Source organism: Microtus ochrogaster, chromosome 24 (genome assembly GCF_000317375.1).
Source record: "Microtus ochrogaster isolate Prairie Vole_2 chromosome 24, MicOch1.0, whole genome shotgun sequence".
NCBI lineage: Eukaryota > Metazoa > Chordata > Mammalia > Rodentia > Cricetidae > Microtus > Microtus ochrogaster.
The window spans coordinates 24,182,278-24,202,061 of NC_022024.1; the positions used below are offsets into that span (position 1 = coordinate 24,182,278).

The window sequence follows — 19,784 nt, forward strand, 5'->3', positions numbered from 1 at the left end:
TTAAAAATACGCACGACTCCTCAGCTGTTACACACAAAGCACAGGGCTCTCGGTACTGAAGAGAACAGATGGCCTCAGGAGAGGTTTTCTAGATTTACTAAAACTTTCCTCTACTACATATAGACGACGCGGCAGCGTGTGCTTCTGCTACTGTAGTTGCTTAGAAAATTCTTTTCTGTTCTCTAGTCAGAAAACCCACACAGATCTACTAGAGCAGAGGCTGCGAATTTAAATGGCTTCGGGGCCACGCAGCCAGCAGTGATGAGGAAAATATGCCAATAATGACACACCCAAGAACAAACGCTTAATCAATGTGTTACTCAGAGCTTGTCTGGTTTGTTTTTTATGGGAGAATGAAGAGGGTCGAATGCTGACACAATTCAAGAGAAAGGAGGAACTCTTTTTGTGTGTAATCTCTCAATGTATACCACCTCACATGCATACACATGCAGAGGAGGGAGCTGCCTGCCTGTGACTACTCCAAGTCCAGTTTAAACGTCCCTTCGTTGCAGCTACCTACCTAAACAAACTTGGCCTTCATCTTACCATTAAATATCGCTATTAGTGGCTACCCTATCATATTACAGATACTTGTTTTTTTTTCATGTCCTCAGCAAGTCTGTTTCTAAGGCAGGACCTTTACTTTATCTTAAAATCACCAAAGCAATTTCTTTCATTAATTTACACATTTAAGTACCTGGTAAATAAACAGAGCTTAGTATTTACCGTGCTTCTGAATTAAATGCTTCTGGAGAAACAGTTACCACAGGGATGCCTTTCAAGGGTGGCACAAATAGCATGGTATCTGATAGTCTTGGAACACATAAATAATTATGAACAGCTTAAATATGTATCTAAGTTTATAGGTTTATATTGTTATTTTTTTTTGTCATGCTGCCAACTCTTAGTTATCTGCATCACTGGAGGGGAGTCATTTCCACACTCACTGTAGCTAATGTTTACTGAGTGCCAGGTACCATATGAGGTCCAGTGATGCTTAGGTTATCAATTTTTTGTCAAGACCTGATCTATAAAATTCTGGTCAATTGTCTATATAATGTACCTCCAGATATCTCATACAAGCTCAAGACACATTTTAGCTCAAACATCTAAGCAAAATCTCTGACTGGAAACTCATCTACAATCATTTAGACAGTACAGAGATTGGGACTGATTTAAAACTGTGTAGGAGTATTATTTATGAAGGGCAGATTGGATGTTGGTTACCATGGCTTAGTTTAAAAGGTAGGGGAATTGCGAGGAGTAGACCAGTCAGTATTTAATTACAATGAGCTAAGAAGAATAGCTTTTCTAAAGTTCTAGGTACGTAAACGTAGGCACAAACAGCAGGCAAATGTCGGTCTGGCACCACAGTCTGCGAGGTGGGCATAATGGGGGATGAGTAGCAGTGACTATGGAGCTATCATGATTGACTGCCATGACATCTGCATAACTCTCAGTAAGCAAAGTCAGAACCATTAGACCACACTTTAAATTGGGATGATTCAGGAATTATATCTTAAGTAGGTTGATTAATAATGATAAATTAGTATTTGTTTTCTGCCTATTACACAGAAAGCATTTCTAACTTGCACCTTAAAAACTGCCTCCATTTTTACAAGCAGGGTATTAAAGCAAGGTGACATGTCTTGTTCAAGTTCCCAGGCAGCTACAGGAAACCTGATTTGTTCTGTAGCTTCCATCAGGACTCATGATTCAGAACTGCACCAGTCAGACATCAGGGAAGCTGGTTCAAACTTCCTCACTGCATCTGCCCCACACACCCATCTTATTTCATGAAGAAAGGCCAGTTAGTATATTTTAAAGAAAGCGGTCCCCCAGCTAAAATGCCAGAATATAAAGGACTTAAGAGAACTTGAGTTTCTCTAACAGGCAGTAGTTACAGCTATCCTAAGCATTCTATTAGATAAGATTTAAGCTGCAAGTCAATGCACAGAACTTTGAATGGTTTTCCTATCAGCAAAGATTGACAATCATCATTGACCTGGATGCCAGATAAGCCTGTGAAACTGCAAAACCCCAAACTGAATTTATCTTGATCTCTCAAGCTACTGTGTTGTTTTACTCTACGACATGGAAATATCCTCTATCATACATCACGTTAAGCAAGGTAGAGACTGGCTCCTCCTGTTTGTAAGGTTTCTAATTGGCTCTCAGCTTCTACCAGTTTCTATGATTGTATTTTCCCCAGGATATCTCTTTTTGTCTCATAAACAATTTCTCCAGCCTATTTTCTCCAGTACTATTTTGTGGCTTATAGGTCCAAATGCCTACTTGACACACACAGGACATCTCATAGACTTCCACAGGGCCAAAACCCAGAATATGCAAACCTAACATATTCATTCATCCTTACTAGTCTACCTAATCAAGCCATCTTTCATTTTACATTCCCTGTCAAAACTGCAGTTCAAATATTGCTGGAGACTGGTGTAAAAATTTCACTGGGTGTTCTGCTTCTATTTCTCTCTTTCTAGTCTTAAAAATGGTATTTTAGCATACAAAGAATGATACAATACTGGCATTATAGAAAATCTCAGAGGCCTTACGGTCTAGTTAAGCCATGGATAATCTCATCTCCTGCTTCTTTATATTCATCAGCACACTGGCTTCCTTTCCATTTTCATACAGCTCAATACAGTTTTCTCCCCTGCAGTCCCCTGCACTGTTTGCTGTCTGTCTGTGTAATGGCAGTTCTTGGTTATTGATCTGACTACCTCTGAATGAACTAAAGCCCAAGCAGCTGGGTCACAGTGAGGGATATTTTCTTAACTGAATCATTCAAAGTGGGAAAACCCTCTTTTCAGGTGAGGAGATCTACCTCTAACCGGCCACACCTTCTGCTGGCAGTCTACCTAAAGAACACGGAAGAAGGAGGCTTGTTCCCATTGCCTGCTTGCTCCCCCTCTCGCCAGCAAGTCCATTCCTTCACTGGCATTAGAGCCTACTTCAGGATGCTGGTGTGTACTGACTCCTAGCCCCGTGAACTGAACAACTACTACTATACCATTCTACTGGTAGACAGCCATTGTTGGACTAGCTGGACCACAGCCTGCGTGTAAGCAGTCTAATGAATGTCCTTTCTATATACATATAGATTCATTCTGTAAGTTTTGTTCCCCTAGAGAACCCTGACTAATACAGCCTGGAATGTTCTTGTGGCTATTTATATGCCTGGCTCTTAGTGACCCACCATATTTCATTTCAGCTCGAATTCTTAATATAGTCTTCCTCAATTACCTTATTTTATTACCCCATGCAGATCCTTTACAACCCTGATGCTCTCACAAGAGGTCTATTTAATGGTAAACTCCCATTTTCCTCCTCATAGCTGTCCCCTTCCCCATGTAAAGTATGAGGGTTATGAGAGCAGGGACCGTCAGTATTCTCCACCAAGCCTTTCCTCTCCAGTGGCATACTGTCCAGGCATCCATCCTCGTACTACTGGGGTATTTTCTTCCAGAATATACATTACCTCATGATTTTGCTCACTGAAGTCAGTATTTCCTGTTTTCAGAACGTTGTCCAGTATTAACAGTTGGATAAATGACTTGATAATGTATTGAACCAAAGTATTTTTTGCTTTGTTCCTTCTTTGCTTAGATGTACTATGATCCCAAGGCTCCCTGCCCTACCTTCTTTAGCTCATATCCCCTGAGACTCATGACAATTAATCAACCTTAAAGTCTTATTTAAACTCTATAGTGGGAAATACAGTTTAATGGTCTTTTAAACTTTTGTTTTAGAGTTAGAGCTGGGATTTGAATATACTGTCTATTGTTCATAGGCCATATATCTCAATATTTTCCTCTGTCAAATCAGAGGAATTAATAATATAACCACCTGGTAAGCACTAAATGAAGTTATATGTGAACTTCGCAGAAAAAACAATAAAAAAGAGTATACTGCTTTAGATTAGGCTGATAACCCCTTGGTCTCCAATTATACAATATGCTCTGTATATAACTGGCAACGTACTAACATCAAATACTATATCCACTATCACCCAAAATACTGACTTCTTTGAAGCCAGGAATCAGATATCTAAACTCTTTCTGACGTTAGTATATAGAACAGTGTCTCTGGAATACACTTCAAAACCAAAAGTCAGTAAGCACACAAAAATTTCAATTAATTTAAATGGCAAAATCTAGTGTTCCCTACTATCAGATGTGGCAGATGTCTAAATTTAAATAAAGTAAAAAATTCTGTTTTCCAGTTGTACTTGTCACACCTCAAGAACACGATAGATACACACAGCCAGTATCACAGGCATTTCTGCCTTCACCTAGAGGTCCCAGTCCACAGAATAAAACCTAACTGAGCTAGGTTATGGTGCTTATAACCATACAGGACACCGTGGCAGCTGTCTCACTGATAGCAGCAGGGTACTGTATGCTATTTTATTATTGCTACATTATGGTTCCACTCATCTTCAGTTCACAGGGTAAAGATCACGGAACATCAGGAGTGGTACTGGAAGACTGGTTATGGCTAATGCCTAGATCTACTATAGCACAGGATCCCACACATGTAGAAGAGGAGAGTTCACCACCTCAGGCCTCACGGGATCTTCAATCCCCACAACAGCAATGCAAGTAAGGCCAGTGACGACATCATTCTCATTATCCCATTCTGGTTCTGGTTCTCCAGCTGGAAAATCTCTGAATGCAAGGCATATGGTTCTCAGGCCTTCTGATGCCATTGGCTCAATCACAGTTTTTACAATATCATCACGGTCCCTGGGCCGGAATACTTTTGCCTCACCGTTAGCACTCAAGATTTTGAAACACCTAAAAGGGAACAATGGATGCAAACATCAATAATTAACAAAAGTAAGAGGTGACATCATTTAAGAGAACCGCAAGGGCAAGGGAGCTCGTGGGATCTGACATCAGGAAATGAGGGAATCTTACACGGTGCATTTTACAGACTAGTTTACTCTCCCCCTTGACTAAATAGTTCTCACCTGTATGGCTCTTATTTATGGTTCTTAACCAGTTACCACGGACAGTCTCTAGATTTTCTTTTTTGGGAAATGCTGTTTTAAAAAACATTTTCATAAAGATTCTCAAGTGCTTACACAAAATATTTTCTCCTTTTAAATAAACAGGGTAAGTTCAAATTAACCCCTTACCTGTGAGATTATTTCATCACCTATATTGTTTTAACCACAAAAGAAAAAAGAATCTTTTTGTTAAAATATCAAAATAGGCATTTTATGAGAGAAAGATTACATCACATAGTTTAATTTTTAGTGAAACTAACTCCAAGACTCCCCCTAGTACGTAGTGAAGTCATATCTTCTATATTCCTCTTTTTGTGATGGAATCCTCTTTTTGTGATGGAAGTGTCTTGGTTCTCTCTCTCTCTCTCTCTCTCTCTCTCTCTCTCTCTCTCTCTCTCTTTCTCGAGACAAAATCTCTCTGTGTTTGTATAGCTGTCCTGGAACTCACTCTGTAGACCAGGTGACCTTGAACTTCAGAGATCCACCTGCCTCCACCTCCCTGAGTGCTGGGATTAAATGTGTGCACCACCACTGCCCAGCCAAGGAAGTGTCTTTTAAATCTCCACCTTTCTAGGGCTTTACCCCAACTGTTTTAGGTAACTTGAAAATTTCACGTGAACACTGGCTTCTTCATCCCCAAAGCATTATCACCTCCTAATTGCCACGTTTCTTTTCTCTCAGTGGTACTGAGGAATGAGTGTTCATTCCTTTGTATCCACGTCCCTTCTTTCCCGTGGCTCTTATCTCCCAGCCTGAGCTCCTACGTGACAGCAACAGCCATTTCATCCATCCCTGGCACCAGTCACTCCTTTCATCCTGACCTCGAATCAGTTCCTGATTCAGGAATGGCTTCCAGTCACAGCCTTCTTGTTTCTGTCTTTTAAACGAGGTTTCATTATGTAGCCCATGACTTTCAAATGCTAGGGGATACACATCTAGACACATGCACCACCATATCTAGTGTTCAGACAGCGCTTCGATGACAAACGCTCTAATGGTATCACCTGGTTTCTCATTCTCACCCAATCATTCTAACACTCAAGTCTTTAAGCAGAATATAAACATAACTGAGTTACTGTGCACTTACTACACAACAAGCTCTATGGGAGCAATTTGCTGGCTTGGCTTTGCTTAGCTGCTGGTCGCCACTCCCTTTTCTAATGGAGAATGGAAAGTAAGGAGAAAAAAAATTCTGACTCAGATTTCAAAGCTAATTAGTTGCAAGGAAAGAGTCAATGTTTGATTGACTTTGATTAAAAAAAAAAAAACTCTCCTTTGCCATTACCATATCCGTTACCAAGCAAACCAGGTCTACAACAGGTTCCTACCCTGTCACACTGAATGAAATCACATAACTGAGTGTGCTGGAGGTGAGAGAAAGATGGTTGTAATCTAGGTCTCACAACACCTTCTCACTTCCTGCTCAGCCATACAAGAAGATGTTTTCCAGCACATCCTGTCCCCTTCAAGTTCTCAATTCATACCCACACCCATTTTAAATGCAATCTCTCCTCTAAAAGCTCAAAGAAGCCTAGGTTAGATCCAAGAAGGAATGGTGGCAAATGCCTATAGTCCCAGAATTTGGGAGATGGGGGCACAGGGGTTTAGCCTGAACTACATGAAATTCTTTATTAAAACAAAAACTTCAACAAAACAGTAAAATAACTTCAATCAACTTAACAAAAGCTGCTTTTAAAAATTTACTTAGCCTCTTAAGGCTATTAAGACTATGTGTCAAGTGTACATTAAAATACATTAAATTATAAACCATATACAAGTAAATCAACAATAGAAACATTCAAAATGCTTTAATAGTAACTCCAATTTTCCAAAATTGCTTTTATGTTTTTTGATAGTTCTCTATTAGAATAAAAAAAATTTTAATAGCTGTAATAACATAGCTAATAGGAAATTATGTTTCTATATGGAATGTTAACTTTGAAACTAGGGAACTATAAAGGACAGTAAGAAACAAAGATTACATACAAAATATAAATATAAATTTCCCTTGGATACAAATGGGGACTTTCTATTTATATCAATAGAAAATTGGGCAGTAGTGGTGCATGCCTTTAATCCTAGCACACAGGAGGCAGAAACAGGAGGATCTCTGAGTTCAAGGCCAATCTAGTCTACAAAACTAGTTTCAAGGCAGCCAGGACTACACAGAGAAACCCTGTCTCAAAAAACAAACAAATAAATCCCAAGCCAACCAAACAAAAAACAAAAGATTTTTCAAGATTATATAAAATATTGGAATCAATATCTATTAAAAAAAACTCAAAGCAATGAAGTTGACCTTATTTAAACTACCACACTAAATGTAACAGGCTTATTTTCCCTAGAGCAAAATGCTGAGAAATTAGAAGCCACAGAGTTGAGAGGCAGAACACAGCAGGCAGATCTCTGGACACCAGAAAGTATGCAATAGTTGTGATGTTATCAAATGTACGATGCTCACAAAGGAAAGGAACAACCTCACAGTGGGATTTCATGTCCAATAGCCAGATTGTTCATCTAAGCACTTCACACTTACTTTTTCAGCATTATCTCAGATGCACCCTTGCTGAAGATCCGGAAACTTCCATCTGAATTTTTCAGGACTGTACTCATGGACTTCCTAACGGAATTGAAGGTATAGACTTTGTACAGGGCTTCTTCTGGTATTTCATTTCTAACATCTTGATAATCCCGCTTTAAATCCAGGAGAAATCCCAACAAGGCACATTCTGTTTTATTACCCACATGACGAGGTAATCCACCCTCTTTCTCTGGTGGCTGTAAAAGAGTAAGGGTTAGAAGCTATCATTACCTTGCTTCCGTATTAAACATTTAACTTAAAATGTAAAACAGAATATAGCTTCTGAAACAAAATGATGTAGAAAATATCTTCTGAGAATTTCAAAGAAGGACAGATGTAAGGTAGAAAGGAGTCTGGGGAAGCGTACAGTATAGCCAGTTGCTAATCAAGTGAACTTCTGTCAAGCTTTCCAGCTACAATGGCTGTGGCTTCAGTAGCTATATAAACAGGAGACTTATGACTTATAATTAAATGACATAAGATGTATCTATCTTATAGTTAGTTCTTCACACACATAGGACTTAATTTTAACTCCTTTTCTCTTTTTGTTTTCATTGAATATCTATATATTAAGTAATTCAAAACAAAACCCTTATTTGTAAGTGTAGAAAGTAAAAACTCAGGCTTTTTGCTAGTAAATGGCAAGCTCCAGACTCTCCTAACTTCCTCACAGGCCCATTCATGTTCTCATTAAGCAACTTGCAATATAATTTCTGCCCAAAGATTTAAGACATTGCTACACAATAAAAAGTGAAACACACGTTATATTTTCTGTTTAAATTTTGAAGCTTGCAAAGTTGAGAATACCTTAATAAAGTTTTCACAGAATCTATGATTACTTTATGAGCCTTTAAAAGGTCTAAAGACAACTTTATGGGTAGGAACTACTGAGAAATAAAATAGTGGAACAAGCCCATATGATGGACGCTACTGACAGTAGGTTCAAGGATTTCTTTAAATTGACACTGGGTGCTCTATTATGAGAAAGGCAGGCAGGTCTTTTACAAAACGAACGTAGTAACAGTAATTTGGTATTATGAATTTAGTATTAGTGTGTGGGCTGGGAATAAAATGGGGGCAGGACACTGACTTAACAGACACAGGTCCTTTGTTCTATACCTGCCACTGCAAATTAACAATAAACATGAGACTGTAGCCTGGTGTTCTGACTGTAAAGCATCAAAGTTTCTGAATACCAGAAATTAAAGATAAAAAGATATACAAGTGTGGGCTAGCAGATGGCTTAGGGGTTATGACACTTGTACACAGCCAGAAACATGAGTTTGACTCCTAGAACACAAGTAAACTTAGAAGGGAGACCACTTCCACCTCTGACCTCCACAGGTGCCCACACAATACCAGGCACACAGACACAGTAATAATAAAGAAGTAACAGATCATATATTAATCATATCATAAACAATAATCTTCATGCATATAAATTAAAGAAATCTTACCAATATCTTTGACGTATAAGCACAATTCACAGAAATTCCTGTTACTAGATAGGACAAAATATTTGGTGGAATGGCTTCTGGCTCAGGAACCTTTTTATAATGCTTTTCATTTATATAAGCTTGGACGACTGTCATTCTGTTCATTGTCAATGTCCCTGTTTTATCTGAACAAATAGCTGTCGCGTTCCCCATGGTTTCACAAGCATCCAGGTGCCTCACTAGGTTATTATCCTTCATCATTTTCTATAGTGACAAAAACCAAACCAAAACAAAACCAACAATGTAAAACAGTTAAACTACACAGAAAGACAATCACTTCATTACATTACAATGATAAAATCAATTAATACAAACACAGCTTAAAAATATCAGCTTAACACTGGAAGGATTTTACATATTTGACCTACTCAAATAAGCCAAAGAGAACACTACCAGCATTTAATGGTTTCAGCCATGGTACTGATGCATTACATAATCCAAAAGAGATCTCAGCATCTATATTTAGGTGCTACATGCTTGAGATACGCTAGTGAAATGTCTTACTTTCACAACCATCACCTGTAGGTATAGTAGTAATTAAAGTAATGCAAGACAAAGGACCAAGTCTCATTAAGTACAAAATAAAGACTCCTCAGCAATTTCCAACAACAACATAGCTTTAGTCAGAGAAAATGAAAAATTTGTGATGGTGGTTGCTTCCTCCCCCTTTACAGGCTGAGTTAACATTCAAAGATATGACGGAGTCATTTGCATCCAATCCAAATGCTAGAAATTTTCATCCTTAGGATCAAAGTGCATGTCACTGCTTTCATTTGTAACCAAGGAGGACAGTTTCAAAGATGCCAAGACTTTTCACAATAGCTGAAAAAGATATTTGAATTAAAGTCACACACACACACACACACACACACACACACACACACACACACACACACACACACACGATTACCAGAATTCATTTCCAATGCTTCTCCACCCATAACTAAAATCATAGGAGAATATAAAAAAACCCAAGTTTTTGAGTAAGCATAGAAAAGAGAAATGTATACTTCCAAAGTTACTTATTATCTAGATACAAGAAACTGAAAGTATAAAATCTGTAGTAGAGGAAATAGGTTGAATTTTAGGAAACTGACAAGATATAGAAAGACCACAGCACTGTGAAAAAACAGGTGATCATATTAGGCCCAAGCAGACATTTAACACAAGCTGAAAGGACTTTAGGCAAAATGGTCTCACTCTTCTATTGAAGAAACACAAATCAGCTTACCTGTATCTTTCTGATCAACTGAAAAATTAACATCATTAATGACTATACAAAATGAACTAATGACAATACTGGTAAAGTGGGTGGTTTGTCAAATCAGTATTTATTCTAATTATTTTAAAGCACCAGAAAAGTACAAATAGATGGTTAAACTGTGTTCTGTAAATATCTTATCATATTATAATTTTTTAACTATATAAATTGTGTTAAATGCCTGAAAAGAAAAATAAAGAGTGGGAACCCGCAAGGTGGCTTAGTGGGTGAAAGCTGCTTACAGCCAGGCAGTGGTGGCGCACGACTTTAATCCCAGCATTCGGAAAGCAGAGGTAGGCAGATCTCTGAGTTTGAGGACAGCTTGGTCTACAAGAGCTAGTTCCAGGACAAGCTCAAAGCTACAGAGAAACCCTGTCTTGAAAAACAAACATCCAACCAAACAAAAAAAGCGGCTTGTTATCGAGCCTAGTGACCTAAGTTGGATCTCAGGGTCCCACACGGCAGAAGAAAAGAATCCACTCCAGCCAGCTGTACTCTGACTTCCACATGCACACAAATGCACAGACACAGTAAATTAAGAAAAAATTCAAACAGTAAGCAAGACACATTCTTATGACTGGCCATTTGTAAAACATTTGGAATACTGAAGGAAAAATGTAAGCACAGAAGCTGACTGGTTAGATTTTTCCCCATCAGAAATGTTATTAGCCAAATAACTTCACGAATTACAAGAGCAGCATTCTTGTGTTAAGTGTAACCCGTAAAGCTGAAATGGAAGAGAAGAGGCAGAAGGAATACTCAGAAACCAGCAGGGTAGACTGGAGCAGAGGGCGAGTGAGGCAGATGAGCACTGACAGGGACAAGAGCGGGGGCCAGAACGAGCAGGACTTTGCAGCTACAGGAAGGGAGTCAGAGGGTTTACACGGACATCTATGTGAACTGTTCTTGGAAATAAAACCCTGCCCACAAGTGGGAAGACTACGCTGTAGGAACAGAAAAGTAGAAACATGTGGCCTCAGGAACTGGTCTCAAGTAAAATGCGCTCGCTCTTGTGCAGTATTCTAACCTGCACATATCCTGGCCTTGATTTTACGGATGGGAAGGTGGGGAGGGTAAGACCCCACCAAGCTGCTGCTCGTCACGAAGTGAGCAGGTCGCTGTACACAGAAATAGTGAAATCACTACCTGCACTTTTACGGATATGGAAACCCTCCACTTTCCAGACCAGAAAAGGATGTACCGGGTATGCATTTTCTATCTAAACCAGCCAAGGCTTTAAACATCACGTCTACCGACTATTCCCACGAACCTTGACTGAATAAGCCAGTGAGATTGTGACTGCCAGTGGAAGGCCTTCGGGCACAGCAACTACTAGAACGGTAACTCCAATAATGAAGAACTTCACAAAGTACTGTATGTAGATTGGTGTGCACTCAGCAAGCCACGGTCTCTTCTGGACCCAGAAGGTATCGATCACAAAATATAATACTAGGATGATAACTGTGATGGCAGACATCAGCAGACCTTTAAAGACAGAAAAGCAGCAATTGTTTAAAAAGTGCAGACACTACGCACTGCCAACTGTATTAGCACTGTAAGGCTATTTTATAACTCGATAAGTTATGTCTATTTTAATTTTTCTGGGAAACTGTTATCTCCAATTTGTACTTCATTTATCACATCTGACCCCTGTCAGATTTAAGTTTTGCTTCTAGGTATAATCCTGACTCCAGAGACTAAGAGAGGAGCTTCTGTGGTTCCTTGACAACTGTGTCTTGTCTTCGAAAGGCCCAGGTAAAGCAAGAAGCAAATACAAGCCAATACCAACAGATCAGCGTAGGCTAGCTCTTGCAATGCTCAACATTCTGAAAGATACGTGAAGGCCGGTCAACTTAGAGTCTCAAAATTAAGTTAACTACGTTTAAAAGTATACACATAAAAGTATACCACCTGGATCATTTCCTAATTTACTTTTAATCTATCTTCACTGATGCATTAACTTAGAAAAATAAACTTTAACTATATACCACAAAATATTTGCCCTTCTATGGTATTTAGCCTCTTAAAAATGAATATTAAAACATAAAGCAAGTCTAAATATCCGGGTCTAATACCCTAGTAGTAGATGTTTACAAAAATGTATTTTTCCATAGCCAGTCAACAGAAGGCTGAGCACAATGTGTGCCAAGAAACTGTTAAAGTTTGATAATTTGTACAAAATCACTTCCCTGATAGTCCCTTTTCATTACTGACCCTAAAAGTTTAAAGACGATTACAAGGCCTTGTAAATTAAGCAAATTCAGGCACCAATTTTAACTTAATCACTGACTGACCAGCTCACTGACAGAAGGGGTAATGGCCCATATGCCATAATCACATTAAGAGTGTCTATGGTAATCCAAAAGCCCCATACAAAATAAAAAAAAAAATATTCTAACTCCAACGTCCTTTACACTTGCCAAGTGCCATTTCCAGTCCTCGCTGTGTCAAGAGACCCTCTCAGGTAAGAAAGCACAGATGCACTTCAGAACCAACACCCATTCTCGGGTCATACCTGCTTTGCCAATCTGAACAGCCAGTTTTGTAAGTTTCCCTTGTAAAACGGACTTTTCTTTTTTTGGCAAATTTGCTTTCTTTTTGTCTTTTTCATCGCCATCTCCTCCCTCTTCACTCTTTAAAGGCTGCATTTCCATGGCTGCACCATCCTGGGCTTTTGCTAGGTTCAGAAAAAACACAATTTTGCTGCATTTAAAGGCATGATTAACATTTTTTTTTTTTTACAAAGTTTGTTACAGGAAAAAGGCTGAACCATAAACATTCAGTGCTCTGTGCGTATGTGTAATGGAAGTACCTACACAGACAGAATAAGACAACAGTGACATTAACCTGTGGTACTGTTCCAGATTTCAGAATGCCACATTCAGTGATAGGAATGAGCCATATACAGTCCTTAAATAAAGAACTAAGAATACTAATTTCTTTTCATGCGATGTTAGGGATTAGGCCATATCCAAAGACTACAGATCCCTCTCATTAACTTATGATCAATACAGAATATTAGATATGATTTCATATATTAAAATATGCATATTTATAGACTTTTAAATATAATTTACACTCTACAGATTCTTAGGCATTTTTGCTACCAACTATACAATTATATTTTCTACCAACTACATAGTAACATTTCAAGTATGTCAGAACACTTGAAACCCTTATGTGGAAAGCTACCTAAGCATAGTAGCACAAGTCATAATTAACACCCTCTTAAGACCGTAGAAACAGCATGACCACGGCACTGGCAACAGAGGGCAACCCAAGCTAACATTGCTGATGTTCCCTGCCACATGTACCCTAATTTTGGATAAATATAGTACACAGCAGATCTATTTTTGGAGATAACGAAAACAAGCTAACTGTACTTTTTCTTTTCCTCAATTTACCTTTGTTGCGATTCTCAATAGCTCCATCTTGTTTCTTATCTGTAGGAACAAAATGGGAATTAAAGCTTTCCAAAAGAAATGAATACGGCCATGCTAAATTATGCAGCGGTAGTTCACATTTCTATAAGGGAACTGTTACACAATGGTGTACAAGTATACAAAAAGAAAACACCAGTTTGTTGACTTGCGTCAAACACTTCCTACATCTTACCACGGGAGAATATTCCAAAATAATTTAGGGCATGCATACTGTATTTCTGCACAAGACTTTATTCTTTTGTAAGTTATAAGCCCGAATATGGTACAAGAGATTGACAAGCTAAATCCAGACCTAACCCTGAGAAAGCAGAAAAGGAGAGGATAGAGAGGGAGGAAGGGAGGGAGGGATGCTATAAAAAGAAAACAGGCATACAGGGGAGCTATAGTGGGAACGAGAATGAGAAGATGTAAAAGACAGGGAGGCAAGTTAGTAAAAGCAAATATTAATATGCCAGGATGATTAGCAGTCAAAGAAACCCCCTAAATTAGCTTAGAATCACAGAATACAGAGACGTCACGCGTCTGAGGCAATAGTCAAGGAGGGGACGGGCAGGTCTACTGTTTGGAACAAGCAAACCAGCCCGTTTCCTTCCAACTTCACTATCAAGAAGAGCATCTTCAAGCTGGGAAACCTGGAACATACGTCAGGGAAGAACAGAAGCTTGGGCTAGATGAAGCGATAGTAAGAGAACACCTAGCTACCGTCAGTGAGCTCAGGTCTGGACAGGAGACAGCTACATTCTAGGCTGGCAAGCAAATGGACAGGGCATGGAGTCAGATTGGCCTGGGCTGTGTCTGATTAAAGACTAAGTAGTCAAGAGAATAGGAGGAGAGTTGGAGGGAAGGAGAGAGTTAAAAAAGCTAAAAAATGGTTTTGATGTTAATTCCTAGGGCTATTCCAGGCTGGACTAATAAAAGCACTTGGAAAAGACACTGGGGGACAGGGCTTATCAGAAACGTTTCTGTAAGGTCAGAAAGATCAGTCATTAACACACTTCTTTTTTACAGGATCCAATGATGTTCGACTCCTGTGTATCAGGAGAGGAAAGAGCAAAAGGAGTTTGATCACACACTTGCTACCCGATCAAGTTACACAACCCTCCATGAGGTCAGTTTCCTAGCAGTAAGAGTAAGACAGGCGAAGATGGAGTGTGCAAACCACTCAGTAACCACTGCTACCAGGTTTCAAGAAGCCTGTGGTGGCTCATCAAGGGCTGCCTGCAGCACTGAAGTGGAGAAATCTAGAACAAGGGGCTAGCCACCCTCAACCTGAGGCACAACGTTTCACCTGTTCCACCCCTGATGTTGGGAAATGAACACATGCCATGATGTTCTCTAATACTGAGCTACACTCTCAACGTAAAGAAATTTTCTAATACATTTTACTTAAAATAAGAACTTCACATGAAAATACAATGCAAAAAGAACAAACAACCCATGAAAATATTAGGAGCTCTGAGGCAAGCCAGGTGACATGGCTCATGTCTGTAATACCAGTACTTTCAAGCAGGATGACTGCCTCAAGTTCAAGTCAACCTGGGCTACCCACTGAATTCTAGACTAGCCCAAGGCAGAATATGAAACCCTGGCTTAAAAATAATTTATGCAAACATGCACCTCTACTGTGGGGCTGATTCTGGGTTCTAGGCTCAGCATGATAAACCATGGCAACAAACTCCCAAAAAACAACAGATTAAAAACAGTGATAGAGTACGGCAAGCCAGAATTTTAGCCAGGCAATTTTTTTTTAGATCTTAAAAGACCCAAGAAACCAAAATATAGGCTTACGTCCTAATGAAAATTAAATAAATCCAAATGATTACAGGACACTAACTGCTGCCAAGACAAAGGAGAAGGAGTCCCTGAAAGGTCCCTCTGAGTGAGATGAACAGTGCAGAGGATACCAGGAAATGGTACAGGAGGGCATTCTAAAGAGGCATACCCTGGACTTACATTCTGAGATGTCTGTGTGTTTATCCGTTTGCTCTAAGAGCTCTGTGGATAAACTATATGCTATCAAAGTCTGCTGACAGATCTCCTGGAGAGACAGCAGAAACAGTCAAAATGAAAGATCTTGACATTGAATGATGGGCCAGTATGTCAAGACAAGCAGAAAGTGTCAAAGTGCAGCCCCAGTCTGCGTGCAAACATTTACCATGTATGTATAGAATGGACACAAGAAAGGCGAAAATCTGAATATTAAAGACCAAGCAAGAGCAGGAAGTCATAGTTGAAGTCATAGTGATGATCAAATGAGCAGAGAAGAAACAGGATGAAGCCCAAACTGAAGTACTTCTAAGTGTATGCTGACTCTGTCTCTTCCTGTGGTAGAGGGGCCTGGTGCACTAATGAAAACCATTTTTGCTCTTGAGAGTGCATCAGGTAATTAACATTACACTACATTTTCATATTACAGTCTCATGAAAGCTCTATTTCAGGACCAGTTTTGAAGATTCCCAGTCACTGTTAATTCCAAATACCAATTCTCACAGCCAACTACTACACCTACTCTTCTTTTCTTTTTTCTTCTCATCTTTCTTTTCTTCTTCTTCACCTCCAGCTCCAAGTAAGGTAAAGATAATTCCAGTTTGAGAATTCACACCTACAGCTGTAACCACCATTCTTCCAGAGCCTTCCATTACATGAGTACCTATAACAACAGAGAACTTTGTAAAAAATTATAATAGCTTTCCCTCCAACAATTTCAAATTTCAGCCATACTGTTTTTAATAAACAAGATTTAATAAAGCACACTAATATATTAAAAAGCACACTAACGTATTGAATCTTAAACTCTTGTGCTTAAAGCAATCTGCAGTCATGAGATTAAACTTTTATTACCAAGTGACAAAAGGAAAATAACACATCAAATGCTTGTGTAAAATACCAGATTATAGTACCTATATTTCTTAAGATGTAATACAACTCATATTTCTCAAAAAAGCCTATAAGGGAAAAATTAGCACATTGCTTGGAATGTGTGAGTATTCAACGAAGTCAGTATTAGCTATGACATAAGAATGTAAGGGCAGGGGGGTTAGCATCTAAAAAATATATCGTTCAAACAGAAATATGATTATGGCCAGAATTCCACAGCACAAACATGTTCCCATACTCAACCCTAAACCTCTAACACAGGTTTTCAACTCAGCTTGCCAACGTCACCGACAGCTCCCTAACTTGTTTCTCTGCCTCTCTAGTTTATCCCCGTGTTTTAGTATTCCTACAGTGTAATTTAACATCCTTCTTAGGATTCAGTAATCTCTGACTCTAAACACTGCCTACTGGATCAAGCCCTGTATCTTCATTTGAGACTAACCAACCTTCTCAATTTTCTTAACTACAACTCTAACATAAAATTCCAATCCAGACAGCTAGGAACATAGATAGGAACAATGATTTCAGACCATGTCCTTCACAACAATCTTTCAAGTTGACAAACATTATTATAATTTTCTAGAAATTGGCCTAAAGTTATACAATTATCAAGAACAAGGCAAATATCCAATTTAGTACTGTCAGAAGATAATAGATACTTATGGCCACCAATTTCCTTAATACTTTCCAGTTTCCCCTACCGTCTTACACATCAAGTCGGTGTGGGTTATCTGTTAAATAAGATTGTAAAGTCCATGTATGCACTCCAGTCACTAGGATTCACATTTGGCTACAAATTATTGGGTAAATTATCCAAAGTGAACTTTCGAGGCCTTTGGTTTGTTATTGCTAAGAAACCAAACAAGAAAACACATCCTACATTCTTAGTGTTTTACTAATTACTGCATTTGTTGTCAGTGAAAATAAAAGGTAAGCATAGAAAATTCAGCAGGATAATATTTATAAACATGTATAAAAGACAATTTCTTTGAACAATTCTGGGTTTCTTCAGATTTGTTTTTCTGCTCTGTTTTTCCTTAGTCCAAATCTGCTCAAATGTTAGCAGTGACCATGGTCAAGAAAAGTAAACAGTTTTTCTTCAGGTCCTATCCCACCACTAACCGAACACTGCTTTTAAAAATCTAAATTTAAGAAGCCAAGAACAGCAGTGAGAGATGGCATCATGAGAGTAAATTTAAAAATAAATGCATGTCATGGTTTTGGTACATTTTTAGAACAGGGAAATAAATGCAGAGAAACTTTCCCACCCGTACCGTGATAAGGGATTGTACAAAGTTATTTCAGTCTTTTCTTGAACATGGAAATTTATAGAGTTCTCTTGGTATCTTGGCATGTATATGTAAAGTTTACCAGTCATTTTTGTCAGAAGACCGGAGCTCAGTTAAAGGGACCAGGTTGAAAGAGCTAAGCACTTGGTAAATGAACTACACATACAAAGCAGTCCATAAAGGCGGCACAAGGCTATCTCTGTTGACCCAACATAATAGCCCAGGAGTCTTCAGTGATAAGACTGGGACTCTCTTGTCCCCTTTGGAAGATTATGGGTCTTACCTCGTTAACACTGATTTTAGCTTCTTAGAAACATGGCAGAGTAGTAGTAAAATGAGTACACGTTACTTACAGATATTATTCTTATACAAGTGATGATATGCATCCTCTGTATGAATTGTAAGGACATCAAACACTCAAATAGGATTAACACTCTACGTGGCTAGGATACTGACAAGCAGCATACAAACCTTGAGGGTTTTTTGTTTGTTTGTTTTTCCTGAGACAGCTTTGAAGTCTGTCTTGGAACTAGCTCTTATAGACCAGGCTGGCCTCAAACTCACAGAAATCTACCTGCCTCTGCTTCCCAAGGGCTGGGATTAAAGGTATGTGCCATCATTGTCTGACCCCAAATCTCGATTTTCTTTTTTTTTGGATAAGACATTCCAATGTTATAATTGACAGACACCTTTTCAAAAATGAATGTATAGTTACTCTTGATTATGATTACTATTTTTTATTTTTGTAGTAAGCTTTTATCACAATTACACATTTTAAAAAGATAATGGTTAATTTTAGGTTCTGCTCTGAAGGTATGATTACAACTTAACTTCTGAAGGTATTATATATATGTTTGACTTTGGTTCAATAAAGTCATGTTCAATCTATTAAAATATAAAGCTAACAAAGGCCCAAAAAAACACAAATACAGTTGCTAAGCTATTAAAGTTATTAACTATCAAACCAGCAGAAATCTTCGATTTATAGACATTAGCATTCTATGAACATTTGAAAACAAATAGGTTAACGTTTGGGCCAAGTCCAATAGTAAAAGTTAATCTAAACACTATAGCTCTGACAAGTAATTTCATAAATGATTTAAAGATATTTTAAGATTAAAAGTAGGGAATCTCAGAAATTTAAATTAAAAAAAAAACCTGAGCGTTCTTTTAGAGACAATCTGAGGCATTCTGGTATCTTTTCATTTAGTGTTTTAGTAGCAGCTTGCAATTGTTTTCATCGTCCTTTCAATTTCAATACCAAATAGCCTTCGTTGATGTTATTACTCTTACGAATGAGCACAAGTGTCCTGAGTAGTAGACATGCACACCTTCCTTTCCAACAGTACCCGCACCTATGCTGATCCTTCTTCTCCGTTCCTATAACGTGGAAATTCAAACTTATTTCTGACTGTACATGTGACTTTCACTCCAGTATTCCTACTGTCAATTACTCATATAACCTGACATAAACAGTTTACATTTCAGACAAATTATCTAACAGTTCAGTGAGGTAGTTGCTTACATAAACTTCAGACACTTTTTTTATTTTGTTTTGTTTCATTTTTCAAGACAGGGTTTCTCTGTGTAGCTTTGGAGCCTTGTCCTGGAATTCACTCTGTAGACCAGGCTGGCCTTGAACTCATAGAGATCTGTTAAAGGTATATGCCAGCGCCTCCTGGCTATAAACTTTAGGTTTTATTTAAAACAAAAACTAACTAGTTTTTTTTCTTTTTTGTTTTTGTTTTTTGCAAATCATCAGAGTGTATTTTTGTTTTAAACCTATAATCATTCTTTTTTTTTTTTTT

General features: G+C 38.4%; 1 protein-coding gene across 4 annotated transcripts in view; it reads right to left on the reverse strand.

Moving 5' to 3' along the window:
* Positions 1 to 19,784, reverse strand: part of Atp2b1 (ATPase plasma membrane Ca2+ transporting 1) — a 103,767-nt gene that overhangs the window by 16,352 nt on the left and 67,631 nt on the right. For all 4 annotated transcript variants that reach the window (XM_013350327.2, XM_005358125.3, XM_013350328.2 and 1 more), the window contains exons 6-12: positions 16,320 to 16,460; positions 13,772 to 13,810; positions 12,883 to 13,044; positions 11,638 to 11,852; positions 9,068 to 9,310; positions 7,566 to 7,807; positions 4,577 to 4,814 (exon numbers count right to left, since the gene is read on the reverse strand). In XM_013350327.2, the coding sequence (XP_013205781.1) occupies positions 4,577 to 4,814; positions 7,566 to 7,807; positions 9,068 to 9,310; positions 11,638 to 11,852; positions 12,883 to 13,044; positions 13,772 to 13,810; positions 16,320 to 16,460 (1,280 nt within the window). The remainder of the gene's footprint in view (positions 1 to 4,576; positions 4,815 to 7,565; positions 7,808 to 9,067; positions 9,311 to 11,637; positions 11,853 to 12,882; positions 13,045 to 13,771; positions 13,811 to 16,319; positions 16,461 to 19,784) is intronic.